Genomic DNA, 24144 nt, shown 5'->3' with positions numbered 1-24144 from the left:
ACAGACTCCGTGCCAGAGGCCCGTACCCCATGGCTTACCCCTGGTAAGTCGTCCCCCCCACAAGTATCCAAAACGGTATACTTGTTACTCAGGGGAACGACCGCAGGGGGTCCCTGCACTGACTGCTTCTTCCCAGTCCCTCTTACTGTTACCCATCTATCTCCAGTCTTTGGTGTAACTACTTCCCTGAAGCTCCTATCTATGACCCCCTCTGCCTCCCGAATGATCCGAAGTTCATCCAGCTCAAGCTCCAGGTCCCTAACACGGTTTTTGAGGAGCTGGAGTTGGGTGCACTTCCCACAGATGAAATCAGCAGGGACACTGACGGCGTCCCTCACCTCAAACATTCTGCAGGAGGAGCATTGTACTGCCTTCCCTGACATCCCCTCTAGATTAAAAAAAAACAAGAAAAAGAAAAAGAAAGGAAGAGCTTACCTGATATTACCTCAAACCCTGATCCCGCTGAAAGGTAAGCAAATTTAAAGGCACTCACTCACCTTCACGACAGGCCCCTGCTCCCGCTTCCCAACCACCGTGGGGTGGGGGGGTTGGTTAGAGGAGGAGGTAGGGTGGGAAACACTCACAAAGTGTTTCGGGTTTAACTGTCACTTGCCAACAGCCCCTCCACAAACCACCTTCAACTTAGGCTGACCGCACTGCACGTATGCAAATTTCCCCAGAACAGCTGACCAGTAGCTCTGCTCTGCTGCCCTCTGCTGGTTCTCATACACATTTCCGGCATCTACTAAATCCTGCTTGTCTAACTGGGAAAGCCGCTGCAGCATCTGTGGCATCACAGAGGCGCCTAAATGATTACAAAAGCATTTAACACAGGTTACAATAATACATAGCAAAAGGCAAATAACGATACAGATAATAAATCCATGAAACAGATAGGTGGTCCAGGAACTAGACCACAGTCCTCCCCACCAGTCGTCCGAGGAGGACTGGCGGAGTCTCTTTACCCCATCCCTAATGTGGTCCACTAGGTCTCCGAGCTATCAGGGATATAAATACAGCACTCAGAACCCACTACAGCACACGTACCTCCCTCATTGGCAAGGAGGTAGTCTAGAGCCATGCGGTTCTGTAAGGCAACTACTAACAGCTACTAGCTCTACGTTGAGCTCACTGAGTCCTTCCGCAGTATCATTATCCACCTGCTCCAACATATCCCGGAGCTTGGTGACTTTTTGGAGAGATCTAATACTGCCGAACTGCGGCCAAAGGGCAGTAGCTATCACCTCCCAAGGCACAAGGGACCTAGTGGTTCGGGCATGGGGATGTTTGGCTAGATCTATATAATGGGTGATGCCAGGGACTACAAAGCCCATATAGCAAGAACCCGACCAATTTTCCGGCAACCAGGGATATGCTTTATGTCCGCATATAAAATAGGTATCATTGTACGAGGTCAAGTTCCCTTTGGCATCCGTCATCATGATTCTAGTCAGCTCCCCCCTCTAGGGGCCGCCACTAGTATGGTTTTCTATTGCTGACCAATTAAAGGTGAACAAGCCTTTTTGTGTAAGATTAGTTATGGGTGGTTGCCAAATCAAGGTCTGGTTACATTGGCTGGTACCTACCGGGTGGGTCCCATTGGCATGATCCTTTTTAAAACATATACTGCCTTTTGGAAATTTAGCATACTTGGGGAGGATCAGGTAGGGCGGCTGACGGGTTACAGTAAATTTTGGCCACCACCATCCTTTAAATCTGCTCATATTGAACCCGGCCGATCGCCAATCTATCATATCTTGTGTATCATTATCAGGATCGGTGCGATTACGTCGCAGAGCCCATTCTGCGACCTCCTCGATCAAATAGGAAAGAGGGACCAAAGGAATACCCCCATGGGCATGGCTAGGAACATGCGTACATACCCAACAAGAGGAGACATTCAATTTCTTTGCATAAGTATAAGACATAAACAGGAGTGAATTCGCAGTCACATGGTGCGTTGCCCGCTTCCTCCTGGTAGGCGGGTGAGTATGGATAGTCTTACATTCAGGAACTCGTGGCTTGCCTTTCCTCTTACACCGGTGGTCCCACCGGCATGCGTAGCGATCGCAGGTCAGGAATCCGCGGGTAGTCAGGAACCGAGGCTTCTGCTCGTCTTGATGAATGATGGTGGTGCAGGTATCTACCGGGGTTACCGTCCACAAGGTCTCATCTGTGGTGCTGTTGGCACAGCTATAGGTGTCCTCATGACAAAGGTGCAGAATTCGTCCGCCGGGTCTACATCGCCGGTCGCTAGTGAATGTAAACTGGATGGCGCTAGCGAGGATCACTAGTAAAAAGAGCAGCTTCATCGTGGGGTCCTGCTCCTAGTCCGACTAAGGTCGTATGTACCTAAAACTTAAAACGAGAGTTAATAATCACGAAAACTTCACGCGCTTACAGTGGTGGGTGTGAATTCACGCATTGCGTCCTTCAACTTTGACTGCCGTGGGGGTGGTTAGGAGAACTTGGAACGGTCCTTCCCAATGCGGTTCCAATCCCTTCCGTGTCCAATTGCGAATCATCACATGATGTCCCGGTTGTACAATATCGGAACTAGCTAAGGGTGGCACTTCCTCTTGCGTGGCACGTACTCGTAAGTGGAGAGTCTTTAAGACTTTAGTGAGGGCTATTATATAATTAGCCACTTCTGTAGTCATGTGGTGGAACTGAATGTCTCGGGATGTATGACAGTCCCAGGGGGTGTGAAGGGGTCTTCCGTACAAGATTTCAGCGGGGCTCAATCGAGTCATTCCTGCTGGGGTGGTTCTTATTTGAAAGACTGCAATAGGTAATAGTTTGAGCCAGGTGGCTCCGGTCTCTGCTTGTAGCTTAGCAAGTTTGGTTTTCAGAGTCTGGTTAGCTCTTTCCACTATCCCAGCTGCCTGGGGTCTGTAGGCGCAGTGTAACTGCTGTTTAATTCCTAGTTGAGTGCAGAATTCTTTATTGATATGTCCCACAAAGTGAGGTCCATTATCAGAGCTTGAACGATATGGAATTCCAAATCTTGGTACAATTTCACGCATAAGAACTTTTACTACAGTTGAAGCCTTATTATCTACAGTAGGATAGGCCTCTATCCACTTACTAAACACATCAACAATCACTAATACATGCTTATAACACTGGCATCTTTCCAACTCAATGTAGTCCAGTTGCAGGATCTCAAAGGGACCCTCAGGCAATGGTGTTTTCCCCCGCTCACAGGGGACAGCCTTCCCAGGGTTATACTGCTGACATATCAAGCAGTGACTGCTAATTCGTTGGGCTATCTCCTGCAACCTAGGATGCCACCAGGTTTTTAACAATATATCACCTGTAGCGCGAGCACCACAGTGAGTTGCAAAGTGTACACATTCGGTCACCCAGGCTGCCAATGCATCGGGCGTACACGTCTGCCCTGCTGGGGTGACCCACAGCTTACTTTCTTTATCATATGTACATCCCAATTCTTCCCATGACTTTTTATCGCTAGCAGGAACGTCCTCCTGTAGCTGGATTACGTCAGTAATGGTCGGCATAGGTTTTTCAGAGGGAGACTTGTCTTTTGAGCTTTTAGTCTGGCTCATCATTTTAGGCACTACCATTTCCTTTGAATGGGAGGCTTCTTTTGCTTGGTGGTCTGCCTGCCTATTTCCTTCATCTACTGGAGTTTTTCTTTTCGTATGGGCAGTACACTTTATCACTGCTACCTTTTCTAGGAGCATAAGAGCTTGGAGTAACTGGGTTACTAGCTGCTGATGGGAAATTGGGGTGCCAGAGGATGTTAAGAATCCTCTGTTCTTCCATAATTGTCCAAAATCATGTATGACTCCAAAGGCATATCTGGAGTCTGTATAAATATTTACTTTTTTGCCTGCTCCTAGTGCGCATGCTCGTATGTGCGAACAATTCTGCTTGTTGGGCCAATAATGGAGTTTCAAATGCTGCTGATTCTACTGTCTCCCCACCCTGGTTGACTATTGCATATCCTGATAGTCTCTCCCACCTTTCACCGATGGAAGCACTTCCATCTCTGAACATGGTCAGGTCTGGGTCGTTAAGAGGGGCATCCGATAGGTCCTCCCTGACAGATGAATCGTCCTTTATAAGTGACATGCAATCATGTCCAGGGTGTTCTTGCTCAAAGATCCATTCTGCATGGGACAGAGTGGCTTAATTAATCTGAAAAAATCTGAAAATTCAAAACTTAAGATTTGTAAATTCCAATTAAAATGCATCTGCAGCTGTGTGGACTGGTCATTACTTTATCAGAATTAAAAGGGCCAGAGCTCAGGCAAACCAGCATGGGAGTGTCAAGACATCTTCTGGATTGTTGAAAGGGTTAATTGTCTTGCAGAGACAAAAAGGGGCGTATAGTGGGTGGATAAATTGGAATGATGCCATTCGCATCTCTAAACGTTTTTTAAAATATTTTTCACTCAAATAGACTGGGAGTAAAAGTTGGAGTGCTGCCAAATTCCCGTTATCAAGTCTTTCAGCAAACACAGTATGTTATTGAAACTCATGGACATATTTCATTTACCCATCTGTTGTTTATAAGTAATTCTGCAATCTCATAATTAAAACATCTGCGTTGTGAGACAGGGTAGTTTCACCCTACTGATGATTATTTGTGTCAGGGAAGTTTTAACCCTGAACTAATGAAACACCGGCTTGATCATATTTGTCATATGTATTTCAACTATCCTAACCTCCACTGAACACCATGAAACTAATATTTTCTTATTCTTACATACGTGATTTTGCACCCTGATTAAAATTCCCTGTGTATCAAAATTACCCTGGAAATGCCAATTACCCTGGAAATGCCAATGAAAGCCTTTGGAAAGAAAAAAATTGTTAACTGTACTCAAACTATAATCTTTAAAGGCAATGCGCAGACAATTTGAAGCTTTCAAATAATCACAGCTCGTAACAAAACTTTTTAAAGTCAAGGTCTGAAGTCAAAGTCTGAATATAGAGACAGTGAATAGTTCAGAACAACATTTAGATGCCTAAAACTCTCTCTCTATGGATGCCTAAAACTCCCCCTCTCTCTCTCTCGCTCTGTCTATCTCTCTACGTAACTCTGTCTGTCTCTGGAACTCTTGTCGCTCTTTCTCTTTATCTAACTACCCCTCCCCTTCTCTGTCTCTCCCTGACTCGCTCTCTTTCACTCTCTCAACTTTCGCTGTCTCTATCAGTCCCTCTCTCTGTCTCTGGCTCTCTCTCTCTCTCTAACCCTCTCACTCTTTCTCTAAAATGGAGCTCAATTAAAATACTGAACAAATTTTTTCATTCTCCTTCGAAAACTTTATCTGTGTCATTCCATTTAAGTCAATTTCCACTGATTAATTTTAGAGGCATTAGCTATTCTTAGAGATGTATATTTCTTTGTGCAGATGACCTGCTTGCTGAAATGGTTAAATTTTTGTACAGAATTGAAAGTGGTGGAGAACTTGGCATGATGCCATCTCCATCCGCTATGTGACCTTAGATAGACATTACCCATCCTTTCTTTCAATTTTCAATGTTCGTTATTTAACCGGTTTTTGGAAAGAGACATTACTGGATGTTTATTTTTCTTTTATTACAAATGAGTTGAATTACTGCTGAATTTATCTGGATGGCTTGAAACGATCTGAAGTTATTCTCGACATGTATCCATTGTTAAATTTCTAACCGTAATCTTGTATTGATTTTCCTCCCCATTTTTTCTGTTTTGGGAGGGGAGGATTAGTCATCCTCAGATATTCCTGAACAAAACTAATTGAGTGTTTTAGCCCCTTTCTGATCTTTTGGACTTCACTTAATTTGATTTTTTTTTTTCCTTGAGACATTCCGGGACAGCAATTAGCCGTAATTGTTGGCAGTTTTGTGAGGTCTTTTGCTAGTTTGCCGCTATCTGGACTGCCGTATCTTTACCCGCTTTATTGCTATGCTTAAAGGAGTTAGAGCTCAATTCCTTTAAACCAGCCTGTCTTCCAAATGGTGTGAAGGTTTAATTTATGTCATTTGTGCTTCTAACTTTATTTGTCTTATCTTTACTTCTGTGTATCTCACCATTTTTCTCTGTTCCACAGAAATCACACCGATCTTTGATCATTGTTTTTTTTTGTCAGAGTGTTTTGCTCTTCAAAAACCAAAAAAAATTTTTAAACTGACTCTTTTACTCATTTGGCCTTGATACTAGATTTATTGGATGTTACCTCACCGTCTGTCCGCCTTGCCGAGTGATTCTAATTTTTAGCGATCAAAGGTTTGACTACTCGCCTTGTCCACTGGCTCGAGCGGCGTCCAGCTCAGCAAATCCTTCCAGACTTACACTAAATGTTAGGGGTGAAAATATTCACACGAAGGCCTGAGTATCAGTAACAAAGCAGTTTATTATGTCAGAATTCTGGGAGATAAGATTTGGGTCCCTGACAGCACCTTATCCCACTTAAGCTTAAACTCACATGGGTTAATGTACAGATTCAAGGCGGATAGCCTAATGACTTGGTTCTTTTCCCATATGCGCATTCCTTTTTTTTAAGACCTTGGCTGTTTTAACTATTCATTTCTCTGTCAATTTTATACCCAATTTTAATGCATTAGTTTTCCCTCCAGTGGCCATTTTTCTTCTAACCTTTTATGCAATTCTCCTGACAATTGTCTCAGTTGCTTGGAATATTCCGGATATTGTTCAAACAAGGTTTGAAGCGCGCTTCCACTATCAGAGGTTGTATCTAACGTATTACCCATCTCTAACACTACTGGCAGTTAATGATCCTTGCGATTATTGTTTATTTGGCGAAATGGTCCTGGACCACTTTATTCAATCATGAATTTAAACGGAGTTATCCTGCTCCGTTGCCCAATTCAAGCAGGCGCATCCGTGCCTGCAAGCCTATCTAACTACAAGGTTATAATGTCCTTGTTATATTATTACCTTAGGGTTGATCACGCACCCTTCTAAAGCCTCTTATCGCGGGGGCACTTTTAGACAAAAGCAAGGATCATGATGCTGCCGAAACCTCTTCTGTAGCTATAACTGTAGGGGCTACACACCCTCCCTTACTAGTCCCTGACTGTGCCTGTGACTATTACTGTAGAGGTCACACTCCCTCCCTTAAAGCACTAATCCCTGACTATGCCTAGTGATGATTACTGTAGTGGTCACACTCCCTCCCTTAAAGCACTAGTCCATGACTGTGCCTGTGACTATTACTGTAGGGGTCACACTCCCTCCCTTAAACGGGTTCACCGGACTGACCTGGATTTCGTAGGAGCATCCCTGAGCGCTGACAGCGGGGCCGAATCGTGAACGGTACAGCGGAGGGGAATGCCAAAGTGGCAAAAGTTTTACTCTCAGTGGTGGCCCAATTCCTCCTTCGCTCCCGAACTCGGTCAGTCGCTTATGCCGCCAGTCCCAGCGGAGACCCTTTGAAATCCCACCGCTGCCACCAAAATGTGAATGCGTCTCTAATTCACTTGTCTCTCAGTCCGGAAGAAAGTACTCTCAAACACGTCCGTACTTTAGAATATTCTTTATTGCGATCGGGGCAGCCCTCTAGGTATTCTAAAGAACCACCTCTGAGAGTGCCAAAGTTTTGCTCAAAACATCCTTTCTTTATATGTTTTTTTAAGAGGGCTGTCCCTTGCATTCACTTGAGCTTGCCCCCATTACAAAGCATAGCTTGTTTTTACCATAGATCCAATACATGATTAACTTGTTATTGCCATAATTTCGATACATGATTTTACAGACTTTGAGGTTATCTATTGGCACATGAGTATGTAGTAGTTTTAGCAAAAACAGCAGGTGTTTAGCCACAATATCAACGGCTCCCACATTTCATATTCCGTCATCCAGCCATCTTCCTTGTTTCTCAAGGCTATTCGGCTTACAGTCATGAGTCGGCTCACAAATTCAATAAAAACTCCCTTATTTGTAACTTTCCACTAATGTGTCCCATTAATTCTGGCTTGTCCTAGCTATTAACCCTTGCTTCACATTCGCATTAGCAGTGCTAATCACTGTGCCACCCAGTTTCATACAGTATTGGAAGCAGCTTTTTAACAAAATTATTTGGCATGTGGACATTGCTAGCAACAACGGCTTGCATTTATATAGCACCTTTAACACAGCAAAGGCATTTCACAGGAGCATTGTCAAATAAATTTGACACTGAGCCACATGAGGAGGCATTGCAGGCGACCAAAAGAGTGGTCAAAGAGGTCAGTTGTAAGGAGCTTCTTAAATGAGGAGAGGGAGAGGCGGAGAGGTTTATGGAGCTTAGGGCTCAGGCAGCTGAAGGTATTGCTGCCAATGCCGGAGTATCACTCAAGCATATTTCAGAATAAGAAACACAGACCATAAGGAATAGGAGCAGGAGTAGACCATTTGGCCCATCAAGCCTGCTCCGCCATTCAATACGGTCATAGCTGACCTTAGGCTTCAACTCCACTTTCCCGGCTGCTCTCCATTGCCCTTGATTTCATGAAAATCTGTCTCAGCCTTAAATGCCTTCAATGATGAAGCATCCACAGCCCTCTGCTGTAGACAATTCCGAAGGTTCAAAATCCTCTGAATAACAAGGAACAAAGAACAAAGAAAAGTACAGCACAGGAACAGGCCCTTCGGCCCTCCAAGCCTGTGCTGACCATGCTGCCCGTCTAAACTAAAATCTTCTCCACTTCCTGGGTCCGTATCCCTCTATTCCCATCCTATTCATGCATTTGTCAAGATGCCCCTTAAATGTCAATCTATGCCCCCTAGTAATTGACCCCTCTACCCTGGGAAAAAAGCCATTTCACCTGTGGCCCTCCTCTTCAGGCACCCCTTCCAGTCGCATTCCTGGCATTGCCAATGGTTCACCTCCCCCGGCACCATGGCACTGGCATCCCTGGCAGTGACACCCTCGCCTGACACGCTGGTCCCCGCAAGAGGCCACTTCAAAGCAGCTAAGTGTCTTCACTTCCTCTTTTCTAATCACAGAAAGCACCTAGCACTGTTGAAGTAGTCAGAAGCTGTCAATAAGATCAAGGATGTTTAAAAACATTGCAGCTAAGATCAATAGAGGGTACTTCAGATGCATTCAAGCATGAAGGGAAAGATAAATAAATAAATAAACCTCCTGGCAGCTGTGTTTAAACCATTAAGCTGTCAATTGAAGGCTAGTTAAATGTACTGCACTGTGAAATTGAATAATCTCTAGACATTTCAAAGAATCTCAGTGGATATCAAAGCTTTTCAACTGTTGTGGACTTTTTAGAAAGGCTCTGACACTTCAAAAAAAGCAGCAGCTTTAGTGGAGAAATAAAAGAGGTCCAAATTAGAGTGTAGAGATCAAAGAGAGTTGTTGGGCTGGAGGTGGTGCTAGAAATAGTTACAACGAACAAGAAAAATAAAACCAGACGCCAATAGAATTAGGTTCGAGAAGGCTACTGCGTTTTCAGTGCCAATAAATGGTGGTCCTGTTACATGCCCAAAAATAAATTATTAAAACTGTGCTACGGAGACATTGAATTCCCATTTCCAAAGAGCTTTTATACCCAGTTTTCATGTGCTGAAGAGTCAGGTGGAGAGATCTGATCACCACTGCTATTACCTGGAAGTCCATGGTCATGCATATCAATGGACAGCAATAGAGACATGGACTCAGCGTTGCACTCAAATGTTTGGGCAGCACGGTAGCATTGTGGATAGCACAATTGCTTCACAGCTCCAGGGTCCCAGGTTCGATTCTGGCTTGGGTCACTGTCTATGCGGAGTCTGCACATCCTCCCCGTGTGTGCGTGGGTTTCCTCTGCATGCTCCGGTTTCCTCCCACAGTCCAAAGATGTGCAGGTTAGGTGGATTGGCCATGCTAAATTGCCCTTAGTGCCCAAAATTGCCCTTAGTGTTGGGTGGAGTTACTGGGTTAGGGTGGAGGTGTTGACCTTGGGTAGGGTGCTCTTTCCAAGAGCTGGTGCAGACTCGATGGGCCGAATGGCCTCCTTCTGCGCTGTAAATTCTATGATCTATGATCTATGTGCCAGGACCACAGAAGAAAATATGCCAAACACAGCTGAAGGGTCATCTCGTGCCTCCATAGAGACAGAGGACGGGATTCTCTGTTCCCCGCTGCGAAGATCGGGAATCCCGCGATGGCCCAAAAACAGAATCGGCGGCAGCTGACGGACCCATCCCCACTCTCCGGCCCTGCCCTGCCGGCCATACTGCGCTTCCCGTCCCACACCGGCAGGAACGTGCAAACAGCTGATACGCATTCATTAGATTGCAATTGATGGGCTGTAAGATCAAATCTACACACGCCCTGCACCCTCCACCCCGTTCCCCCTGCTGTGCTCCAACCCCCCACAGCGGGGACACTACCAGGTGGGCTGTGGTGCAGCTCTTGGCAAGGGCTCTCGTGGCATGATGGACACCGGAGTCGGGGGGGGGGGGGGGGGGGGGAGGAGCAAAGGAGTTAGTCCACATCTCATGTGCCGCTCTGCTGCTGCCAGGCTGCAGAGGGAGGGTCCCTCAAGAGTCCTGGGGGGGTTGGTTGGGCTCAGTCTGTAGGTAAGGGATGAACCGAAGGTCTTTCCCTGGGATGGTGCTCACCTGTCTGCACTTCTCCTTCCAGTACTGAGCAACCGAAATATCTCAGGCCACCCTCTATTCAAAATGATCATCGTTGTCTGGTCAGGTTCAACTCTGAAGTGGCCTTCTCACTCTGAATTGCTCTGATTGACAGCTGATGAGCAGATCAGCCAATTCATTGAAAATTCAAACCAGGAAGATTTTCCCTTTTCTCACATCTTCTCCCTCAGCCCTATGCTTTTCTTGAGGATTGTAAAGAAAGTAGGAAGGTAATTAAGTGGGAAATTAGGAAGTCTAGGAGGATTGTGAAAAGTCCTTGGCAAGAAGGATTAAGGTGAATCCCAAAGCTTTTTACTCATATGTAAAAAGCAAGAGGGTGGCCAGGGAAAGGATTGGCCCACTTACGGACAGTGGGGGGAATCTATTTGTTGAGCCAGAGGAAATGGGCGGGTACTATATGAGGACTTTGCACCAGTGTTCACCAAAGAAAAGGTCTTTGTGGAAGATAATTCTTGGGTAGGGTGTGTGGACACTCTGGGTCATGTTGACTTGAAAAGGAGGAGGCATTGGGTCTTTTAAAAGACATCAAGGTAGATAAGTCTCCTGGGCCAGATGGGATTTACCCCAGAATACTGAGGGAAGCAAGGGAGGAAATTGCTGGGGCCTTGACTGACATCTTTGTATCCTCATTGGTTACAGGTGAGATCCCAGAGGACTGGAGAAAAGCTAATTTGGTACCGGTGTTTAAGAAAGGTAGCAGGGATAATCCTGGAAACTATAGGCCGGTGAGCCTCATGTCAGTGGTCGGCAAATTATTGGAGAAAGTTCTCAGGGACAGGATTTAGACCCATTTGGAAACAAATGGACTTTGTGAAGGGGAGGTTGTGCCTCACTAACTTGATCGGATTTTTTGAGGAGGTGACAAAGATGATTGATGAGGGGAGGGCGGTGAATGTTGTTCAAATGGACTTCAGTAACGCCTTTGACAAGGTGCTGAATGACAGACTGGTACAAAAGGTGAAGTCACACGGATCAGAGCTGAGGAGGAAAGATGGATACAGAACACGCTCAGTCACAGAAGGCAAAGTGTAGCAGTAGAAGGGTGTTTTTCTGAATGGAAGGTTGTAACTAGTGGTATTCCACATGGATCTGTACTGGGGCCTCTGTTATTTGTAGTAAAAATAAACGATTTGGAGGAAAATATAGCTGGTCTGATTAGTAAGTTTGCGGGTGACTCCAAGGTTGGTGGAGTGGCAGATAGTGTTAAGTTGTCAGAGGATACAACAGGACATAGATAGGTTGGAGACTTGGGCAGAGAAATGGTAAATGGAGTTTAATCCAGACAAATGTGAGGGATTGCATTTTGGTAGGTCTAACATAGAGGGGAAATATACAGTAAATGGCAAAACTCTTTGGCATATAGAAAGTCAGAGAAATCTAGGTGTGCAGGTCCACGGATCTTTGAAAGTGGCAATACAAGTGGACAAGATAGTTAAGAAAGCATATGGAATGCTTGCCTTCTTTGGACAGGGCATCGTATATATAAACTGGTAAGTCATGCTACAGTTGTACAATACCTTGCTCAGGCCTCTTTGGAATATTGCGCACAATTCTGGTCGCCACACTACCAGAAGGATGTGGAGGCTTTGGAGAGGGTGCAGAGGAGGTTTACCAGGATGTTGCCTGGTCTGGAGGGTGTTAGCTATGCGCAGAGGCTGAATAGACTCAGACTGTTTTCATTAGAATGACTGAGGTTGAGGAGTGACCTGCTAGAGGTCTATAAGATTATGAGGGACATGGATAGAATGGATGGGCAGGCACTCTTTCCCAGGGTGGAGGGGTCAGTCAGCCATCAAGGGGCATTTAAGATCCATGGGGCAAAGTTAGAGGAGATGTGCGAGACAGGTCTTTAACACGGAGGGTGGTGAGTGCCTGGAACGCGTTGCCATGGGAGGTTGTGGAAGCAGATACATTAACTGCGTTCAAAAGGCATTTTGACAAATACATGGATTGGATTGGATTGGTTTATTGTCACGTATACCAAGGTACAGTGAAAGGTATTTTTCTGCGAGCAGCTCAACAGACTATTAAGTACATGGAAAGAATCATAGAATAATAGCATTTACAGTGCAGAAGGAAGCCATTCGGCCCATTGAGTCTGCACCAGCCTTGGAAAGACCACTCCACTTAAGGCCACAGCTCCACTCTATCCCCATAACCCCACCCAACCTTTTTAGACACTAAGGGCAATTTATCATGGCCAATCCACCTAACCTGCACATCAAGACTGTGGGAAGAAGCCGGAGCACCCGGAGGAAGCCCACGCAGACACAGGGAGAATGTGCAGAGTCCGCACTGACAGTGAACCAAGCCGGAACCGAACCTGGGACCCTGGAGCTATGAAGCAACTGTGCTCACCACTGTGCTACCGTGAAATTAAAAAGAAAATACTTAATAGGGCAACATAATGTACACAATGTAACTACATAAACACCGGCATCGGGTGAAGCACAGGGGTGTAGTGTTAATCAGGTCAGTCCATAAGAGGGTCATTTAGGACTCTGGTAACAGTGGGGAAGAAGCTGTTTTTGAGTCTGTTCGTGCATGTTAACAGACTTTTGTATCTCCTGCCTGATGAAAGAAGTTGGAAGAGTGAGTAAGCCGAGTGGGAAGGGCTTTGACTATGCTGCCCGCTTTCCCCAGGCAGCGGGAGGCGTAGATGGAGTCAATGGATGGGAGGCAGGTTCGTGTGATGGGCTGGGCTGTGTTCATGACTCTTTGAAGTTTCTTGCGGGCTTCGGCCGAGCAGTTGCCATACCAGGCTGTGAAGCAGCCAGATAGGTTGCTTTCTATATTGCATCTATAAAAGTTGGTAAGAGTTAATGATACGATGGGTATAGAGGAATATGGCACTAGAAAGTGCTGAGGGGTTTGGCAAAGGGTGGCGTCATGACCGGTACAGACTTGGAGGGCTGAAGGGCTTGTTCCTGTGCTGTACTGTTCTTTGTTTTTCATTCTGTGTTGTAACAGGCTCATTTTTACCAATTCAATGGGTTTCTCAACAGGGTATATTCTGGTCCCATACCTGTACCTTCTCAGTGAAGTGGAGACACAATATTGTGCGACCTTTGTGATCTCTGTTTTTAAGGCTCTAACTTCTCGGGTACAAGTTACAATCTTATTTGTCTTGAATCCACACTTGGCTTGATTGTAGGGGTATATTGGATTTCAACAAGTTATAATTTTGCTGGCTTGCTAACATTTGTTCAGCATAGTTCCGATTAATGTTTTGTCCATTCTATTTTTGTGTCCCATCCACACATCATGCTGAATGATTATGTTTTCTACTTCAAAGACCCTCATCCCAAAGTCATGACTTGGGATGATGGGAATGCTTAATACCAGCCCTATTGATTCTCCACTGATCCCTTTATATTCTTCATTGAACCAAGCTTTAGTTAGCTGTCTAAGTTGGCACCCTGTAATTTTTGGGTTAATGTCCCTCTTGGTCAAATTTTGCAACTGCTCGGCACTGAGGACCTGGGTTCGAATCCCAGCCCTGGGTCACTGTCCATGTGGAGTTTGCACATTCTCCCTGTGCCTGCGTGGGTTTCACCCCCACAACCCAAAAGATGTGCGGGGTAGGTGGATTGGCCATGCTAAATTGCCCCTTAATTGGAAAAATAATTGGGTACTCTAAATTTATATTTTTAAAAAATTTGCACCTGCTCATTGCTAATGCATGATGGCACGAATCCTTTATTCACTTCTTTCAAATCTTCCCTCAATTGTTCAATCATCCAATTTCCATAAATACTGCAAAGAATTTGATTCTGATTCTGGTCTGAAACATCAGCATTCACTTTTGTTATCTGGTTAATTGTTTTTGCATGTCATAGAATTTACAGTGCAGAAGGAGGCCATTCGACCCATTGAGTCTGCACCAGCACTTGGAAAGAGCACCCTACTGAAGCTTATGCCGCCACCCTATCCCAGTAACCTTACCTAACCTCTTGGACACTAAGGGCAATTTAGCATGGCTAATCCATCTAAGCTACACATCTTTGGACAGTGGGAGGAAACCGGAGCACCCGGAGTAAACCATGGAGACACAAGGAGAAAGTGCAGACTCCACACAGACAATCACCCCCGAAGATGGAATTGAGCCCGGGTCCCTGGAGCTGTGATGCAGCAGTGCTAACCACTGGTGCTTCGGGCTTTCCCCCTTTTAGTTTTGGCTCAAACGGTCCCTTGGGATCGTTTGCTGCCAAGATCTGACAGTATTCCTGTTCCCCATCGTAACTGGAATTGGCTGTGTGGAAGAAAGGTGTTCTGATTCTCTTAACTGTAGTGTCGCAGTCTTGGAGCAAGAGTGCCCACAGGCGGTTAGAAAAGAATGTGTGATGTACCCCTTTCCTTTGCATGTACTTATTCAGATCTTCTACCGGTCCCTCTCTACTGTGTCCCACTGCCATTAGGATGGGCGTTTTCATCAGGCTCTTTGAAGTCGTGGAGGGATTGGAGGCCATGCAGTCGGGCAAGTCCTGGGCCGAACGGATACCCAGTGGAATTCTATAAGAAGTTTTCTGGGATACTGGTGCCTTTGCTGTTTAGGGCATTTAATGAGGCTAGGGAGCAAGGTGCCCTTCCCCCAACAATGTCACAGGCTTCAATCTCCCTGATTCTGAAGTGGGAGGAGGACCCAGAACAATGTGGGTCATACAGGTCAATCTCCCTACTAAATGCAGACGCCAAATTGCTGGCCAAGATTTTGGCCTCAAGAATAGAGGACTGTGTCCCAGGGGTGATAGGGGAAGACCAGAGGGGATTTGTCAAAGGGAGGCATTTAGCACTGTCCATGTGCAGTTTGCACATTCTCCCCGTGTTTGCTTGGGTATCGCCCCCACAACCCAAAGATGTGCAGGCTAGGTGGAATTGCCACGCTGAATTGCCCTTTAATTGGAAAAAATGAATTGGGCACTCTAAATTTATTAAAAAATAATTTTAAAAAAGGAGGAAGTTCGCAGCCAACATTAGAAGGCTCCTGAATGTTAGCATGATGCCCTCTGAGGGTAGGGAGGTGGAAGTAGTGTTCGCTGTGGACGTGGAAAAGGCCTGCGACCGGACGGAGTGGGTGGAATTATTTGTGGGAGGTCCTGGGCAGTTTGGGTTTGGGCAGGGCTTTATAGACTGGGTCCGGTTGCTGTACCAGGCACTGATGGCGAGTGTGCGGACGAACCGAGTGCGCTTGGTGTATTTTAGACTGTACGGTGGGACGAGGGGCAGGGATGCCCATTCTCTCCATTGCTGTTTGCATTGGCCATAGAGCCATCGGCTTTAGCGCTGAGAGCATCAAAAGACTGGAAGGGGCTAGCCGGCGGGGGGGGGGGGGGGGGGGGGGGGGGGGGGTGGAGCACAGGGTCTCGTTATACACGGACAACCTACTTCTGTATATTTCTGACCCGTTGAGAGGGATGGTAGAGATTATGCGGCTCCTCTGAGAATTTGGGCCGGTTCTCAGAGTATAAATTGAATGTGGGTAAAAGTGAGTTTTGTGATCCAGGCGAGGGGGCAGGAGAGGCGACTGGGGGAGATGCCGTTTAAAGCGGTGGGAGGGAGTTTTTGATACTTGGGAATTAAGGTGGCACATGGATGGGAGGAGCTACTTTAATTAAATATTGCCTGGTCAGTTGAGCTAATTAAGGTGGACTTTTGGAGGTGGGACATGCTCCCGTCGTCACTGGCGGGGAGGGTACAGACTGTAAAGATTACGGTTCTCCCGAGATTTTTGTTTATTTTTCAATGTCTCTATTTTTATCCCAAAAAGCTTTTTTTCAGCGGGCCAATGCGGTGATCTCAGGGTTTGTATAGGCAGGTAAACCCCCCCCCCCCCAAAGGCGCTGTTGGAGCAGAGCGCATGGGGCAGCGGGCAAGAGGGTGATGGCCTTACCAAACTATTGATCAGGAAGTGGGTAGTGGGGGAGGGGTCGATATGGGAGGGGGTGGAGGCAGCATCATGTAGGGGCACAAGCTTAGGGACACTGGTAATGGCACCACTGCCGTTCTCGCCGGCTCGGTACTCCAGAAGCCTGGTGGTGGTGGCAGATCTGAGGGTTTGGGGCCAGTGGTGGAAGCAAACGGGAGTGGAGGGTGCGTCAGTGTGGGCTCCAATTTGTGGGAACCACCAGTTTGTGCCAGGGAGGTTGGATGGGGGGTTTCGGAGGTGGCAGAGAGCAGGGCTTGAGAGGCTGGGGGACCTGTTTATTGATGGGAGCTTTCGTTGTTTGGAGGATTTGAAGGAAGAGTTTGAACTGCTGGGAGGGAGTGAGTTTCGTTATCTGCAGGTGAGGGACTTTGTACGGAGGCAGGTTTCAACCTTTCCGCTTCTACCATCACAGGGGACAGAGGATAAGGCAGTTTCAAACACGGGAGTGGGGGAGGGGAAGGTCTTGGTAATTTATAAAGAACTCATGGAGTGGGATGGAACCCAGATAGGGCAGGTAAAGCGTAAATGAGAGGATGAGTTGGGCAAAGAACAAAGAGGATGCTCTGAGTAGAGTCAATACATCCTTATCATGTGCCAGGCTCAGCCTGATAGAGTTCAAGGTGGTCCACCGGGCACACATGATGGTGGCCCGGATGAGCAAGTTTTTTGAAAGGGTGGGGGATAGGTGTGGGCTGTGTGTGGGAGGGCCCACAAACCATGCCCACATGTTTTGGACATGTCCGAAGCTTAGGGGATGCTGGCAAGGGTTTGACAATGTCATGTCCACGGTTTTAAAGTTAAAGGGCGGCAGTGAGTCCAGAGGTGGCTATTGTTGGTGTGTCAGAAGACCCGGGAGTCCAGGAGGCGAGAGAGAGGCTGACGTTTTGGCCTTTGCCTCCTTGGTAGCCCGGAGACGGATCTTATTGGCATGGAGGGAGTCGGTGCTCCCAAAAGCGGGGGTATGGGTTAGTAACATGGCCGGGTCTCTTAGGCTTGAGAAAATCAAGTTCTGCCTGACTGGATCAATGTTTGGATTCGTCCGGAGGTGGCAGCCGTTTATCGACTTCTTTGGGGAAAATTAAACTGTTAACAGATATAAAAAGGGGGGAGAGTTAGGGAATGAGGGGGGTAGGGTGAGATAGTTTAGTTTAGTTTAATTTAGGCGAGACCAGTGAGTGGAGGAGGAGGGACTGGGGAACTGTGTGTAAGCCATGTTGGCTGGGTATGGTTGTTGGTTGGAGTGTTAGTTATTGAGTTATATTTACATTTGTAATTGTTGTTATAAAATCATAAGTGCCTTAATAAAAAAAAATTTTTTTTTTAAAAAGGATGGGCATTTTCATTTCCTGGAGTGCTCCACCTGGGTCTGGAAGCCTGGAGGTGGTGGCAGATCTGGGGCTAGTGGATCTGGAAAGGCTGAACCTAAACCTGAACCAAGAAGTTCCTCTCTTCATCCGCATTTAAACCCCCATTGAGGGACATAATTAAAGAACCCCTGAGGATCGACAGATGGTTCATATAGCGGGATCTATTTTGCTATTTCTGCTAACTGATTTGATTTATTATTGTCACATGTTGTAGGAAATAGTGAAAAGTATTGGGCTGGATTCTCCGCCCCACCACATTTCTATTTTACCCCGCCAGCGGGGTGCTCCGTTACGTTGGCTGGTCAATGGGGTTTCCTATTGTGGGGCAGCCCCGCGCCGTTGTGAACCCCCCGGGCCCGGGCTGCCGGCAAAACGGAGCATCCCGCCGGCGGAGAATCCAGCCCATCGTTTCTTGCATGCTATACAGACAACTCCTACTATACCTAGGGCAGAATGTAACGTTACAGTCATAGCTGTAGAGAAAACTGGGCCACTGTATATGACGTGCCATACTGTGTTGTGATGGGGTTCATAGGATTGGTAGCGGAGCGGAGGGAATGTGTCCATGATGTTCATATCAAAGAGGACAAGGATAAGGCCTGTCGACTTCCTCCCGATCACTATATTCTTGCACACGGCTTCGCCAAGTTCACCCCAATCACCTTTCCACGGGCAATTGGGGACGGGCAACAAATGCTGTCATTGCCAGCAAATCCCATACCCCATAAAAATGAATTTTACAAAGCTGGGGTCATAACATGTGCAAGAAATTCCATGGCAATCATTTCAATGACATAATTTAATCAGGAAAAACAAACTTTTTCAAGTTTGATCATTACAAAGTAAAATTGACAGGTTTAAAAAATTCACAATCCAGATATGAATGAAACTTTTTTTCACAGAGAGAAAAAATGTTTTCACATATTCTTAACATAACAGTTACATTAATGGTAATTATATGTGCTTGAATGCTAGTTTAACTCAATCAAGTCCAGTATGCACATCAGATGGGAGCTGCACTGCTGGGCAAAGTTCTCCCTTTTCCTGGCTTTTTGTCCCAATTCTGGGAAGAATCCACCCATTGGCTAGATTTTGCTGTCAGCAACATAGGGATAACCCTCACTACCGACCTTGAGAAAAACTGCCCACATGGATTAAGCAGGCTCGAGAGCTTCATTTTTCACTACTCATAAGCAAATCTGAACCTGGCATCCAACAGCAGTGAGGTCACCAAGCAAGCTGATCAGCCAATCACCTGAAAGCAAAGTTCAATGTCTGCTCATTTCAGCCTTCTTGGACCGATTAATTTGTATTTATTCAAAAGAAGGACCGTGCTGTCTGTGTTTTCTGTTGTGAACGTGTTTTTTGCCACACATCAGTGCAGACTTTGTTTGCACTGGAGTGCTGAACTGGTTGCATTTGAGTGCTACAGTGAGAGTTTGGTGACTGAGGGAGTATAAGGGATCATTTTTATTTGAAGTCTAGTATTTCTTTTATTTAGTTAATTAACTTAAAAGTTACTGTTTGGTCTATAAGAAGGTGAATTTTGAATCAGCTTTAAACAAGGTTCTACTTGTAGGTACTTGCAGCTGGAGCTTGTTAATTAGTTAATTGGATTAGGCCAGTTTTCAGAGGCTAGAGTCACAGTATAAATCTGAGATAGTTACAGTGCAGACTTTGCACTGGAGTGCTGAACTGGTTGCATTTGAGTGCTACAGTGAGAGTTTGGTGACTGAGGGAGTACTGAACTGGTTGCATTTGAGTGCTACAGTGAGAGTTTGGTGACTGAGGGAGTACTGAACTGGTTGCATTTGAGTGCTACAGTGAGAGTTTGGTGACTGAGGGAGTGCTGAACTGGTTGCATTTGAGTGCTACAGTGAGAGTTTGGTGACTGAGGGAGTGCTGAACTGGTTGCATTTGAGTGCTACAGTGAGAGTTTGGTGACTGAGGGAGTGCTGAACTGGTTGCATTTGAGTGCTACAGTGAGAGTTTGGTGACTGAGGGAGTGCTGAACTGGTTGCATTTGAGTGCTACAGTGAGGGTTTGGTGACTGAGGGAGTGCTGAACTGGTTGCATTTGAGTGCTACAGTGAGAGTTTGGTGACTGAGGGAGTGCTGAACTGGTTGCATTTGAGTGCTACAGTGAGGGTTTGGTGACTGAGGGAGTGCTGAACTGGTTGCATTTGAGTGCTACAGTGAGAGTTTGGTGACTGAGGGAGTTAGGTGAGGAGGGAGTAAGGTGCTCCTTTCATTTCATTTCCTACATTTCCTCAAAGAGTGTGAAGGGAGCCGGGAGTTTACCGAGAGTGCAGCTCACTGGGAGCAGAGTCGGAGGGCGGAGGTCCAGTTGGTCTACGGGGCAGCTAATTCTGTAAAGTAAGAGGGGATGGAGGCTAGGGCAGTTGCATGCTCCTCCTTTAGGATGTGGGTGGTGAGGGATACCACTGGTGTCCCCACTGACTATACCTGCGGGAAGTGCACCCAACTCCAGCTCCTCAGAGACCATGTTAGGGAACTGGAGCTGGAGCTGGATAAACTTCGGATCATCCGGGAGGCAGAGGGGGTTATCAAGAAGAGGTACAGGGAGGTAACCACACCCAAGGTACTGAACAAGAGTAGCTGGGTTACAGTCAGGGAAAGGAAAACTAACAGGCAAACAGTGCAGGGATCCCTCGTGGCCGTTCCCCTTCAAAACAAGTATACCATTTTGGATGCTGTTGGGGGGGATGACCTACCGGGGGAAGGCCCTAGCGGCCAGGTCTCTGGCACTGAGTCTGGCTCTGGGCTCAGAAGGGAAGGGAAGAGCATAGAAAAGCAATAGTAATAGGAGATTCAATGGTTAGGGCAATAGATAGGAGATTCTGTGGTCGCGAGCGAGACTCCCGGAAGGTATGTTGCCTCCCGGGTGCCAGGGCCAGGGATGTCTTGGATCATGTCTTCAGGATCCTGAGGGGGAGGGTGAGCAGCCAGAAGTCATGGTGCACATTGGTACCAACGACATAGGTAGGGCAAGGGGTGTGGAGGTAATAAACAAGTTTAGGGAGTTAGGCTGGAAGTTAAAGGTCAGGACAGACAGAGTTGTCATCTCTGGTTTGTTGCCGGTGCCACGTGATAGCGAGGCTAGGAATAGGGAGAGAGTGCAGTTGAACACTTGGCTGCAGGAATGGTGTAGGAGGGAGGGCTTCAGGTATTTGGATAATTGGAGCGCATTCTGGGGAAGGTGGAACCTGTACAAGCAGGACGGGTTGCATCTGAACCAGAGGGGCACCAATATCCTGGGGGGGAGGTTTTCTAGTAGTCTTCGGGAGGGTTTAAACTAATTTGGCAGGGGAATGGGAACCGGATTTGTAGTCCAGCAACTAAGGAAGCCGATATTCAGGACGCCAAAGCACATAGTGATACAGTGGGGAAGGTAACACTGACAAAGGAGAGTACTTGCAGGCAAGGAGATGGGTTGAAGTGCGTATACTTCAATGCAAGAAGCATCAGGAATAAGGTGGGTGAACTTAAGGCATGGATCGGTACTTGGGACAACGATGTGGTGGCCATCACGGAGACTTGGATAGAGGAGGGGCAGAAATGATTGTTGGAGGTCCCTGGTTATAGATGTTTCAACAAGATTAGGGAGGATGGTAAAAGAGGTGGGGGGGGGGGGGGTGGCATTGTTAATTAGAGATAGTATAACAGCTGCAGAAAGGCAGTTGGAGGGGGATCTGCCTACTGAGGTAATATGGGTTGAAGTCAGAAATAGGAAAGGAGCAGTCACCTTGTTGGGAGTTTTCTATAGGCCCCCCAATAGCAGCAGAGATGTGGAGGAACAGATTGGGAAACAGATTTTGGAAAGGTGCAGAAGTCACAGGGTAGTAGTCATGGGTGACTTCAACTTCCCAAACATTGAGTGGAAATTCTTTAGATCAAATAGTTTGGATGGGGTAGTGTTTGTGCAGTGTGTCCAGGAAGCTTTTCTAACACGGTATGTAGATTGTCCAACCAGAGGAGAGGCCATATTGGATTTGGTACTTGGTAATGAACCAGGGCAGGTGATAGATTTGTTAGTGGGGGAGCATTTTGGAGGTAGTGACCACAATTCTGTGACTTTCACTTTAGTAATGGAGAGGGATAGGTGCGTGCAACAGGGCAAGGTTTACAATTGGGGGAATGGTAAATACAATGCTGTCAGACAAGAATTGAAGTGCATAAGTTGGGAACATAGGCTGTCAGGGAAGGACACAAGTGAAATGTGGAACTTGTTCAAGGAACAGGTACTGCATGTTTTTTATATGTATGTCCCTGTCAGGTAGGGAAGAAATGGTCGAGTGAGGGAACCATGGTTGACAAGAGAGGTTGAATGTCTTGTTAAGAGGAAGAAGGAGACTTATGCAAGGCTGAGGAAACAAGGTTCAGACAGGGCACTGGAGGGATACAAGACAGCCAGGAGGGAACTGAAGAAAGGGATTAGGAGAGCTAAGAGAGGGCATGAAAAATCTCTGGTGCGTAGGATCAAGGAAAACCCAAAGGTCTTTTACACATATGTGAGAAATATGAGAATGACTAGAGCGAGGGTAGGTCCGATCAAGGACAGTAGCGGGAGATTGTGTATTGAGTCTGAAGAGATAGGAGAGGTCTTGAACAAGTATTTTTCTTCAGTATTTTCAAACGAGAGGGGCCATATTGTTGGAGAGGACAGTGTGATACAGACTGGTAAGCTCGAGGAGATACTTGTTAGGAAGGAAGATGTGTTGGGCATTTTGAAAAACTTAAGGATAGACAAGTCCCCCGGTCCTGACGGGATATATCCAAGGATTCTATGGGAAGCAAGAAATGAAATTGCAGAACCGTTGGCAATGATCTTTTCGTCCTCGCTGTCAACAGGGGTGGTACCAGAGGATTGGAGAGTGGCGAATGTCGTGTCGTTCAAAAAAGAGAATTGGGATAACCCTGGGAATTACAGGCCAGTTAGTCTTACTTCGGTGGTAGGCAAAGTAATGGAAAGGGTACTGAGGGATAGGATTTCTGAGCATCTGGAAAGACACTGCTTGATTAGGGATAGTCAGCACGGATTTGTGAGGGGTAGGTCTTGCCTCAAGTCTTATTGAATTCTTTGAGGAGGTGACCAAGCATGTGGATGAAGGTAAATCAGTGGATGTAGTGTACATGGATTTTAGTAAGGCATTTGATAAGGTTCCCCATGGTAGGCTTATGCAGAAAGTAAGGAGGCATGGGATAGTGGGAAATTTTGCCAGCTGGATAACGAACTGGCTAACCGATAGAAGACAGATGGTGGATGGCAAATAGAACATAGAACATAGAACGATACAGCGCAGTACAGGCCCTTCGGCCCTCGATGTTGCACCGACATGGAAAAAAAAACTAAAGGCCATCTAACCTACACTATGCCCTTATCATCCATATGCTTATCCAATAAATTTTTAAATGCCCTCAATGTTGGCGAGTTCACTACTGTTGCAGGTAGGGCATTCCACGGCCTCACCACTCTTTGCGTAAAAAACCCACCTCTGACCTCTGTCCTATATCTATTACCCCTCAATTTAAGGCTATGTCCCCTCGTGCTAGCCACCTCCATCCGCGGGAGAAGGCTCTCGCTGTCCACCCTATCTAACCCTCTGATCATTTTGTATGCCTCTATTAAGTCACCTCTTAACCTTCTTCTCTCTAACGAAAACAACCTCAAGTCCATCAGCCTTTCCTCATAAGATTTTCCCTCCATACCAGGCAACATCCTGGTAAATCTCCTCTGCACCCGTTCCAAAGCTTCCACGTCCTTCCTATAATGAGGCGACCAGAACTGTACGCAATACTCCAAATGCGGCCGTACCAGAGTTTGGTACAGCTGCATCATGACCTCATGGCTCCGGAACTCAATCCCTCTACCAATAAAGGCCAACACACCATAGGCCTTCTTCACAACCCTATCAACCTGGGTGGCAACTTTCAGGGATCTATGTACATGGACACCGAGATCCCTCTGCTCATCCACACTACCAAGAATTTTACCATTAGCCAAATATTCCGCATTCCTGTTATTCTTTCCAAAGTGAATCACCTCACACTTCTCCACATTAAACTCCATTTGCCACCTCTCAGCCCAGCTCTGCAGCTTATCTATGTCCCTCTGTAACCTGCAACATCCTTCCGCACTGTCTACAACTCCACCGACTTTAGTGTCGTCTGCAAATTTACTCACCCATCCTTCTGCGCCCTCCTCTAGGTCATTTATAA

General features: G+C 46.5%; 1 protein-coding gene across 9 annotated transcripts in view; it reads left to right on the top strand.

The window, feature by feature from the left end:
- The window catches only part of LOC119970680 (cadherin-related family member 2-like), a 257761-nt gene that overhangs the window by 214181 nt on the left and 19436 nt on the right, over nt 1-24144 (top strand). Inside the window, exon 34 of one of the 9 annotated variants that reach the window (XM_038805692.1) lies at nt 17867-19467. The exons of the other annotated variants lie outside the window; for them this stretch is intronic. Within the exon in view, the coding sequence (XP_038661620.1) occupies nt 17867-17868 (2 nt within the window). The 3' untranslated portion in view covers nt 17869-19467. Of the gene's footprint in view, nt 1-17866; nt 19468-24144 lie in introns of those variants that run through there. 9 annotated transcript variants of the gene reach the window in all.

Source organism: Scyliorhinus canicula, chromosome 8 (assembly GCF_902713615.1).
Source record: "Scyliorhinus canicula chromosome 8, sScyCan1.1, whole genome shotgun sequence".
Lineage (NCBI taxonomy): Eukaryota > Metazoa > Chordata > Chondrichthyes > Carcharhiniformes > Scyliorhinidae > Scyliorhinus > Scyliorhinus canicula.
This window is presented reverse-complemented; position numbering and strand designations above follow the sequence as displayed.